Raw genomic sequence first — 11,281 nt, 5'->3', positions numbered from 1 at the left:
GGAAAGGACATGGCTAATGGAGAGCATGCAATGGGTCCAGCGGATGTAGTTGAAGAAATGGAAAATGAAGCATTTGGAATCTGTGATAGTGGGACTGCCGATTATAGAAGCACCAATGACAAAATAGAAAGGTTGATTAATTGCTTTTGAATCTCAATCTGCTAGAATTACCAAAAAAACATCTGTTGTTCAAGAGTTGAAATTTTTTGAAGTGCTGACAGTTGAACAGAGGGTAAACCTTGCATGCATAATACACAAGGATCCCACCCTAATGGAAATTTTTCTGGAAGGAGGTCAGGAAGAAAGGCAGTTTGTGGTGGCATCTTTACTTAGTAAAAGTTAAGATAGTGTACAGCTAACTTTTTGGAGGACTCCTGGTTATATGGGTCGTTTTGAATCATTTGTTTCTAATGATTTATATATATATAATTATGTGTGATGCAACTATTATGAAGGAAGGATTATCCTTTTTGGAAGTAAGCCACAATATAGTAACACTTGCAGCCACACGAAGATTAGGACAGAGGCAACATTAAAAGGGTTTTTGGAGATACCTCATGAATGACAGTTCTGTCAAAGCATGCTTCCTGATTCTGTTTTTGTACGTCAGACATACATATAGCTTGGAGGGATTTTTTTGGTAACTTGAATGGAGGAAATTGTTGTTAGCACTTTGGTATGTTGGATATGGGACTTCTCTCATTTGTAATATCATGTATGGTAAGTCCTACAACAGGTCACTATTTCTGAAAGGTATATTTCACATGTTGTGTTATAATTGATATCTATACTTGTGTATAAACTATAGGGTGAGCTCCATGACCATAGAGTTCTTCACTTTTAGATTAGCAACCTAATTGCTGTTTGTTCTAAGCAGAAGGCAAGATGGCATGATAGATTAATTGATTATATACATGGCCAAAGTGGGGCTGTCATGGATGGTTTACATGTGGTCATTTCTGTATTGGTATATGTATAACATTTTGCTTATTATTATTTTTGCTTCTCACATGTAGATGTTGTCGTTGCTGTTTTGCTGTTAGGAAGTGCTCCTACAGGATATTATTGGGGAAACCAGCAATGGGGATGACTCCTCCCAGGGGCATTGTTTGCGATCCATCTCCATCAACCTATGGTGGTTACTAGTATGTAAGATGGAATCAAACAAAGCAAGTTCTATTATGCAATATTTAAATGGTCTGTATTTTGCTGTCATGGAAGAATGAGGCATGTTTAATATATTTCCTCCAAGAGCAAGTACTTGTACTTAGGAATTTAAGTTTGTAAGTTCTGTATTTATAAGTTCTGTATTTACCAAGGATATCGATGCCAATGGGTTAGATGTATATTGTTGTATCTGAACCTGTGATGTGACTTATATATGGTACATGAATGATATTTAAATAGACTCGCAGTTCATAATTGCTTCTTCATAACTACCATACTTGGATATAGCAAGTGCACCTCATTATTTAATTCAGATTTTGTATAACAGCTGTCAATAAACACACGGGTAAAATATTATCCAATGGTATCTAGTCGTTGATGTCAGTAGCTATAAAAGTGGTTGATTAAGGAATTGACAATTAAAGGAATTTCAACTGGAACTTTTCAATACCTTTTATTCCATTCATCATTCAAAGGAAATGCACAAATAAAACGTTATATGCCTAAAATTGGAACTGATTGAGTAGTAATTCCTCCCTAAAGGTACATGTACAATTGCACTCAGTAAAAAAGAAAAGACATTACGTTGGGCCATAGGGAGATGCCTAGAAGGCAATTCTTATTTTACTTAAACGAGACAACCATAACAATTCAAAGTTCTCTTTTTTCATCTGAGTGTATCCAGCACCATAGCAGATAATCCAGTCAAATTCCATTATATACTTGTACTTGGATTACAATATTTCAATGTAGCCCTGAACAAGTTCCTCCTCTGATGCTCCTCTGATGCTCCTTAACAAGTTGTCCAGCGAACCAGTAAAGCATTTGGAAGTTACTCTGCTCCCCAATCCTCTTTCCTCCGAAGAGCACTGTTTCTACATTCTCCTGCTTCAACATCTCCTCTGTTATTCCAATCAACATCTTTACATTGCTGGGACTTGAATCTGTATACACATTAGGTCCACATCGCCCCATACTTTTGGATTAACCTTTGCAACGAAGGCAACGATGCTGGTACACGGAAACCATCCGTTTTTACCGCATTCATCTAAAAACCCAACAAGAAGAGAGGAAAGGAAACAAATCAATATCAGAACCAAACATTAAAATGAATATCAAAGAAAAATTTATGAAGAAAACTATGCTTGATTAACAGCTTATAGCATGAAAGGGCATTAGCAAGTTGCTTAGAAGTTTAACATAAGAAAACAACAGACAAACTAACAAATTTTGGCCAAGGCCTTGTTCTGTAGGAAACCACATAGGAGAAGGTTGGACCAGAAAAGGGTAAGCACCAGCATGAATCCCCATGGATGTATGAACCCACTAAAGATGCCTTTGATCGGAGAATTGAACTCATTCTGGACCCTGTAATGCGTTAGCAAGAAATTTAATTACATTATTAATTTAATTATATCACCAAAAAAAGACAACAACAACAACAGTTCCTTCATAATTTGAAAATTGCTAGTTATAGCAATACTACTGTGGTACTTAGGAATTGGCATTTTTGTTTATGCCAGTTTACTACAGATTGTTGAATCAATCAAAGATCCCTGTGTTACAGCTCTGTGCCCCAAGCAATCACAGCGGTTTTGGTAACCTGATCGTGCTACAGACACTTCTGTTACAGCTCTGTGCCTCAAGCAATGCTTGCCAACTGCATCACAAGTCAGATCACACAAATCACATAACTCAACAAGGACACACAATATTCAAACCCATACCAGATACATAAACAAAAATACTTTGATATAACAAAATTCCAGTACTGGTTTGTCAAACAGATTTGCTCACGAACATTCCACACACCATGATTCTTCTGTCATTACTCCTCTGAACCTGCACACTGCAGTTGTTGAGAAGGTCCAAGACAAATAATTACGGCACAAAGTCAAAGAGTGGGATGGTTAGAGGAGGACAAGCTCAACAATAAATTCATCAACTATGCTCATCCGCGTGGTCAACATAGGCAGGTCAATAACATACGGTTGAATAATTTTCTGCTACTTAACCACTCCACATTCATAATTCAAAATTCAAAAAAAGGAAAGTCAGTTACATAGGTTCTTGCTGAATGACAAGTCTACATACCATGCTGTCAGACATTAAGTTTACAAAAGGCAGCATTGCACAGCTCACCATAATACATATTTTATATCTGACACACAAATCTAGTTCTTATATAACTGGTACCCTATTGCTAAACTTTGAGTAATACACAACACAACCAAAAGCTTCAACAACGTGTCCTTCTTAATGCCATTGATGCACGTCGGATCATCAACCCACTCAAAGAAGTTGCACTTCTCATTTGTTGAGAAGTTTGGGCACCCAAGGAACTTCCTTCCTGGATTTCTTTATGTCAGAGACTTACGCAAAACAGCCCTCTTACCACACCCACACTTTGTCACCCTCGATGACGATGAAGATGCGAAATTGCCCGAATAAACACTTTCATACCCCCACTTACCAATCTCACCTCCACCCATCTTTTCCCCAAGCTGAAAGAGTGTATCACACCCGATACAATCAATATTCCCCTACAACAACAATAATACAAAAATATGTCAGTCCATATACAGATACAAAAATAAGTTTAATGCACCTAAATTCGCAATCTTGTCCTACACATTGAGGTTACCGTAGTACATTCTTCCCCCTCCAGGACCATGTATTGTTCATTCATTTTTTAAATGCCATTTTTTTTCGTAACATCCAGTATTTAAAGTATCAACAACCTAATTTTTTAAACATTGTTAACCAATTCTTCATGATATTAAACTTGAAACTATGAACCGAGGATGCTGGTATATATCCTCACAGTCAGACGTGGAACTATTTGACACCGCTTGTCGTAGGATCCCTTCACCTCTGCATGGTCAGGTACTATAATGGCCTCACAAACCTCGAACATGCAATGTGGAAGGAAAAATAATAAATTAAAAAAAGTAAAAAATAGGTTATTGAAGATGTCAGCTACTTACCGACTGATATATGAAGCTTGTCTCCAACACCGGTCAACTTCTCCACTCAATGAACCCTGTATAGTGTCTTGTTGCAGATCTCTGTCTCCGTCAACCCTTAACCCACTATGTCTTCAAAACGCGCAAACGGGAAGAACAGAGCTGTGTGCAATCCGATTTCAAAATTTCCCAAATCTGGAATAGGAAGTAACTCACACAACACCAACTTTCGAACGTTATCTGAGGTCAAATCGATTAATTACTATATTTTAATGACAAAGTAAAGGTGGGGTTATTTTTGTAAAATAACCCCACATTCCTACTATTTTTAACAATCAACCAAACATCAACTCAGTAAACTAACTCAAATATTCCAGGGAAAATTTTGTTCAACCAAACACACTTTTATAATTTTTCCGCAAAAAACTATTCCAGCCAACATTCCTGCAAAATTAGTTAACTCAAATTCTCCCGTACCAAACGCTCCCTGAATGTTCAAATATAAATTTTTTTTCCTGAGTTTGCTGCTAGTACGGTTTTGGGCAAATCGCTTTTGTGTCTCAGAGGATAAGCTAAGCCTTCCTTTCATGTCTAACAAAGAGATTATGTTTCAGTGGACAAAACCTAGGGCACAATATGGAAGGTAAATTTTTCTGAAAATTCATGTTCCGTTTTCTCACAAAGCAGAATTCCTCAAATTCCACATTTTCAATGGCATTCTACATTGGGATTCTTATGTGTTATTTCAAATTATGGAAAAAAAATTCCAACCTAATTTTAGGTGTCTGTGTACCAAACACGGTAATATTATATTGCCATGTTAACTTTTCTCGGAAAAAAAAAATATCCATTTACCAAACATTACCTTAAATAATACATAGGAACTAATATAAGAAAGTTTTTTTGCATGTATATAAGAAAATTAATAATTGTAAAAAGAGTTTAGAAAGAAAAAAAAAAAGGAAAAGGGATAAATTTAGTATAAAAGAACAAAAAAAATAGTATATTAAATAAAAAAGTAAAGAAAGTGAACAATAGTTGTAAAATGCGACAAAGCTACCTCGAATAGCTCACTCTCCCAATCCACCGTTCATCTCTCTCTCTCTCTCTCTTCTTTTCTCTTTCTCTTTCTAGTCCTCCTTTTCTATCTCTCAAGTCTCAACGAGAAGAGAGTTCGATCAGAAAAAAAATAAAAATTACATAACACAAACGCGAATATCAATAATCAACGACATAGATAAAACAAATCTGAAAAAATACATCAATAAAATACAATCAAAATATCTAGGGTTTCAAAATCATACATTCCCTCTATTTTTCTTTTTCTCGTTTTCTTCAACTTTCCTTCCCACCAAACACCGTTCCCGCTTCTGCATTCTTTCATCCTAAGAAAACAATTTCGGATGTAGCAGCACCTGGTGCTTTCCCTTTTTCAATTTTTATTTCATTTTTTGTTCCCAATTTTACCTGGAGAGGTTGAATTTCCGGGAAAATTGACCTCCATTTTCTGCTTCCTGCAACCTTCGCCGCCGGCTGCGATTGACTCGTCAACGACGAGTACTTCAAGGTGGGTTTTTTTCTCTCCCTATTTCTGCATTTTTCTCGATAAGGTTTTGAGCTTGTTTCGCAAAAGTTGAAATTAAAAAGAATCGATTTTGAGTTCTGGGGTTCAAGTTTATAACTTGGAATATTCTTCTTTTTTCGTCATGTGGGTGCTGTAATTTTTTTTTATTTGAAAAATCTTTTTGTTGATTGTTTGTTGTTATTACTTATTAGGTTTCACGTTGTTGTTTTCTCTTTGTTATAGGTGTTTTTGTCTGATTGGTTGATCCACTGGTGAAAGTTCTTGGCATGGAAGGAGGGGAAGGGAATGGTTGATGGCGTTTGTAATTAATGCTCACTTTTGTCCAGTTTTTTTATTTGTTGAAGCCATTTGTAAATTTTTGATTGGTAAAAGGGTTTGAATGCATTTTGATCTATGGATTTGGAAGCAGTTCCATCTTCCATGGATTTGTTGAAATGTTGCAACTGTGGGTGTAGTTGCTGCTCCTCTCTAGCTCAATCTTTGGACCCTTGGATGCGTTCCATTAAACGGAAGCATGATGAGCTTGAACTGGATAGCCATTTGTCTGAACCTGCGGTTGCACGGGTTGAAATCGAGAACGAATGCGCAGTCTTACGTGAGATGGTCAGCAATCAGCAGAAAACTATGCAAGATTTAAATGCTGAATTGGAGGAGGAGAGAAATTCTTCATCCACGGCTGCAAATGAGGCAATGTCAATGATATTGAGGTTGCAAAGGGAGAAGGCAGAGATTCAAATGGAAGCACGTCAATTCAAGCGTTTTGCAGAGGAGAAGATGACACATGATCAGGAGGAGCTTTCATCGTTGGAGGATTTTTTATATAAGAGGGAACAGATAATTCAGTCACTAACTTGTGAAGTTCAGGCTTACAAGCACAGGTTGATGAGTTTTGGGCTCACTGAGGCCGAGGCAGAGGGTGATCAATATGAACTTCCAACCTATGAATACCCTCCTTTGAAATGTAATGTGGTGCATGCTACCATGGATGTTGATAATGATGACACAGATATTGAGAAAAATGTATTCGGTGAAACTCCTAATGACCGTTTGAGGAACTTGGAAAATAGGATTTCTCAAATGGAGAAATGTCCCACTCTGGACAAAGTGATTGTTGGACAATCTCCAAGTCGAACTAGACATTCCAGAAAATTTTCCTGTGACTCAACATCATCATTTGGTGGGATGGGGAGAGAAACAGGTCCTGAAATTCAGACAGATTCTCCCATGCTCAATAATAACTACAGAAAAGATTATTTCTCACAGTCAGAGGACCATTCGAATTTGAAGAAGGTGGATAATGCATCAGAAGGTGATGATATGAGTGATAGAATTTATACAGTTGACTCTGTTCATTGTGGAGCACCATATAATGGTTTCACAGATTCCAAAGCTGGAGCTGGTGTTTTCGAAGATTATGCAACCATTCCAAGGGAGTCAGGGAATCATGCTGATCTTGAAGATCCCTACATAAAGAAGCTTTACATGAGGCTTCAGGCACTTGAAGCTGATAGGGAATCAATGAGGCAGGCAATCATTTCAATGAGCACAGACAAAGCACAGCTTGTGTTACTGAAGGAAATAGCTCAACATTTAAGCAAAGAGATGTCACCACAAAGGAAAATGACGAGGAAGCCTTCTATTGTTGGCACTTATGCATTCTTCTCAATTTTTAAGGTAATCTAAATGGTTTCTACCAATGAAATGCATGTGTTTCTGCTATATATCTGATGGGATGGATGCATCCTATTTAGTTTATCCATCTTTTAGGTTTTAGCTCAAGCTTACATTCGGATAATTTCTTCTTTTCATTCTGCTTATCATTGCTTGTCCTTCAGTTAAAGTTTTATAGCACAAGTCTTCCATCAAATCTAGTTGGCTTTGCCAAGTTTTTAAAGATGCCCTACAGGCTAACTTATGAAGTGAATGCATATGAAAAAAAAAAAATTCATTTAACAGCAGAAATATTTCATGTTGACTGTTTCTCCTTTGTTCTCTCGGAGGGTGCATTTTTTTCCTCTCTAATGGTTTGTTGATTATTCTAGTCATTTGCCTTTGAATATCTTAACCCGAAAACAACAACAAACAAACACACACACACACACACACGGAAAAAAAAATATATATATATATATATATACTCCATGCTACTGTGTGAGAGTCATCTGGCAATGCATGCAGTTTTTCGCTGATTGCATATTGAAAACATGCATACACTTCATGAAAGATTTTGAAAATAGCACTTACACCATTTCATCTTTTTTGTGTTTAGTGGATTACATCAGTTGTTTTATGGAGAAAGGAAGCTCATGAAAGCAGGTAAGTAGCATTTTTTTCCTGCTCAAAATATACTTTCAACCTGATTTGAAATAATTTATAATTTTGTTTGTTATTAAGTGTGTAGTCTACTGAAGTGAGAGCAAAATCAGGCATAATTCTCGTAAATCATAACCACCTCACCCAGAAATCATTTAAAAAAGAAGACAATCCTTTTAAAATTCAAGTGGCCTATGCTGATAAAGCATAACTCTTACAATAAAATATTAAACATTGAGCCATAGCTTATTTGCCATTGAAACTAAACTACAGCGGGCTTTGATTGAATGATTAAGTATACTTGACTTGCATAGGATTAGATGTTTGACATAATCATAAATTCATAATCTCCTCTATAAATTAGCTTGAGAGCGAGTCTTGAATCAGTGGTAAGGTTGATTTTTATGTCCGAAGGTCACATATTCAAGCCTGGAAACAGTCTCTTTGTAGAAATGCAAAGGTAAGGCTGCAATGCATACAATTGACCCTCACCCTAATCCTTGCAAATTGGTGAGCCTTGGGGCTTGCCCTTTCTCTATAAATTAGCTTCTTTTTTATAACACGGACAATATCAAGTCTTTGAACAATATAGAAAAATATAAGTTTCGGGGGTGGGGGGAATTCTTTTATTACTTGTTATGAAACTTTAGGTTGTTTCTGAGCATTGGTGATTGCATATTGATGCAGTTCCCTCGAAGCTTAGTCATTTTATTCAAATAGCAATTTCACTGTGATGATGTCTGTTAATTATGCTTCAACGTTTAAAACACAAAACACATGCCCTATGAAACCACCCTATTAGAAATGTTAGTATACTTCACTTTGATGATGTCCGGTAATTATGCCGATATTTTTTATTGGGTGGTTTCATAGGTTACGTACAAGGGTAAACCCCCATGTACAAGGCTCCTCAACTTGCGAATGTAGCGGTGAGGGTCAAGTATATGCAGCCTTACCCCTGTATTTTACAAAGAGGTTGTTTTCCATACTTGAACCCATGACCTTCTGGTCATTAGGAGCAACCTTATCGTTACTCCAAGGCTCGCCCTCTATTTCACAGGTTATATGTGTTTTAAACCTGGAAGCAAAGAGAAACATTTGTTAGGGATATCCTTAAATGATGATCCTTGACAAGAAATTATCCATCATCTAAAATGCTTGTGACTGCAGGTATAAGTTCGGGGTACCTGCTGACAGTGCGGGCTTGCTGCTGCTACTGGACAACGGACCACTTGCAAGGACTTTAAGATGTATTTCAAGTACACAAGTGGGACATTGATTCTGCAATTCTCGTGTCTAATGTGGGAGCATCAACTGAATTTTAGTAACACTACTATGATAAGATTTTGCCCCCCAACAAAAAATAAATAAATATTTTTCGCCGAGAAAGTGGTGTATTGTGCAGTTTTCTTTCATTTCTTTTGTATGAAATTGAATGAGTTTTGTTGGTTGATTGGTGAAACTTGGATATGATATGACATAAGAGCATTTTCACTTGTATGCTTTGTTTGAGTTGAGCTCGAGGTAATTCTTTGGACAATCCTCTCTTGTACATGACACATTGCTGTAAGTTTTCTTAAGCTTCATGCAATGCCAATTCTCAACCTCAATTCTACTAAGTGCAGATTTGCGTGTTTGAGTGTTGCACATTCAGAGTACCTTAACTTCCAAACCCCCACATCCAAATCTTCAGTCTGAAGGGATGGCCTTGCATATTATATTATTTTATTTTATTCTTTTACATTTATCATATTCATACATGATTGGTTCTTTTTTGTAAAATAAATAAATAAAAACTTGTCGTGTCCGTCATTTTACCAATAATGCAAATTTTCAATATTAATTAATACGTATATTTTAAGAGGTCAAAGATCAATCGCTGAAAATGCCTATACTTTAGGGTAGCTTCCTGGATTGTGTGGAGAATTTAATTATCCGTAATTTTATGCGTAAGAGGAATAGAACTTTGACCGAATGTCCACAAAACGGATTTGTAGCTGCTCTTTGCTTACCTTTTCTCTTGAAGTGTTGACCGTGAGGATAGGTATGAAAGAGGTTTCCACTCTTGTATGGAAAGAACTCAATATTTGACCAAAACTGAGGGACGTGAAAGAATTGCCAGCCCCCTGTTCGATGTAAGTTATGATGCTTGAATTTTATTAGAGGAAAGTGAGAAGGTAAAAGAATAAGAACAAGAATATATATATATATATATATATATATATATATATATATATATATATATATATATATATATAGCATAGCAATTCTATCAATATCCAATGATTTATTGAATTTTTTTATTCAATCTTATAAAATTTCTCATTTTTTTGTTTTGGAATAAGAGTGTAAGAATTTTTAATTTTTTTGTTTTATCAAAAAACGTAAAAGAATAAGAATATATATATATATATATATATATATATATATATATATATATATATATATATATATATATATATATATATAGCAGGATCCTTTGACACCGGTGTCAAATTTGAAGTTTGACACCTCATCTGAAAGCCGTTAGATCAAAAAAGATCAACGACTCTGATTTGTAAACATGTGACACCATTGATCTTTTTTGATCTAATGACCCTCGGATGAAGTGTCAAACTTCAAATTTGACACCGGTGTCAAAGGATCCTACCTCATATATATATATATATATATATATATATATATATATATTGGCCTCTCCCCTCCTTTGCTGGTTTATGCAAGGATAAGTGGATTACCAAAAAGTGATAAGTACGAGACATTTAATTTTTTTTTTAAAGGACCATTTAAGCAAGTATGATAATTTAATTCGGAAAGAGCACGTGAAGAGTGAAATATATGAGTTTGAGATAAAACTGTCTTGAGTATTAAGTTAGCAAGAAACTGAGTGGAAGCATGATGAGGGTTGTAGTTGTGACTGAACCCGAAATACACAGTTATCAGGGTTCGAATTTAAGAACTGGTTAACTAACCTGAAATAATCCCCTTTCAATTGATTAAGGAGCTTGGTGGTGCTTGTATGATTTTATTTTATTTTTTACCTTTTGTCTGATTTTTGTAGACGTTACACTTGCATCACCTATCCTAACTGGCTCTATTGTGTTGGGACGAACTCCATCTCGATTAAGGAACCTTAGTGAAAGTCAAGCGTTGAGCTCAGAGCTTGGCATAATCAGAGAGGTCGGCCTGAACTCACCAGGGCGGCCTATACACAGTAGAAACAAAAATTATAAAGGGGAGAGAGAGAAAG

General features: G+C 36.0%; 1 protein-coding gene across 1 annotated transcript; it reads left to right on the top strand.

The window, feature by feature from the left end:
• The first annotated feature begins 5,234 nt into the window (after window positions 1-5,234).
• Window positions 5,235-9,547, top strand: LOC133316979 (myosin-binding protein 7-like). Its single transcript, XM_061518773.1, has 4 exons — window positions 5,235-5,700; window positions 5,941-7,392; window positions 7,988-8,034; window positions 9,202-9,547. Exons 2-4 carry the CDS (start codon window positions 6,112-6,114, stop codon window positions 9,308-9,310), a joined length of 1,437 nt encoding a protein of 478 aa, XP_061374757.1. The 5' UTR covers window positions 5,235-5,700; window positions 5,941-6,111; the 3' UTR covers window positions 9,311-9,547.
• The last annotated feature ends 1,734 nt before the right edge of the window (window positions 9,548-11,281 follow it).

Source organism: Gastrolobium bilobum, unplaced genomic scaffold (genome assembly GCF_033153095.1).
Source record: "Gastrolobium bilobum isolate Gb01-03AN ecotype WA unplaced genomic scaffold, APGP_CSIRO_Gbil_v1 utg86246, whole genome shotgun sequence".
Classification (NCBI taxonomy): Eukaryota; Viridiplantae; Streptophyta; class Magnoliopsida; order Fabales; family Fabaceae; genus Gastrolobium; species Gastrolobium bilobum.
The sequence above is the reverse complement of the archived record's forward strand: the minus strand, read 5'-3'. Positions and strand labels throughout refer to the sequence as shown.

Coding starts and splice junctions, on each gene's coding strand:
- LOC133316979 (XM_061518773.1), top strand. CDS start 6,112: ATGGATTTGGAAGCAGTTCCATCTTCCATGGATTTGTTGAAATGTTGC. Junction 7,393..7,987: donor CATTCTTCTCAATTTTTAAG/GTAATCTAAATG, acceptor TTTTGTGTTTAG/TGGATTACATCAGTTGTTTT. Junction 8,035..9,201: donor AAGGAAGCTCATGAAAGCAG/GTAAGTAGCATT, acceptor TTGTGACTGCAG/GTATAAGTTCGGGGTACCTG.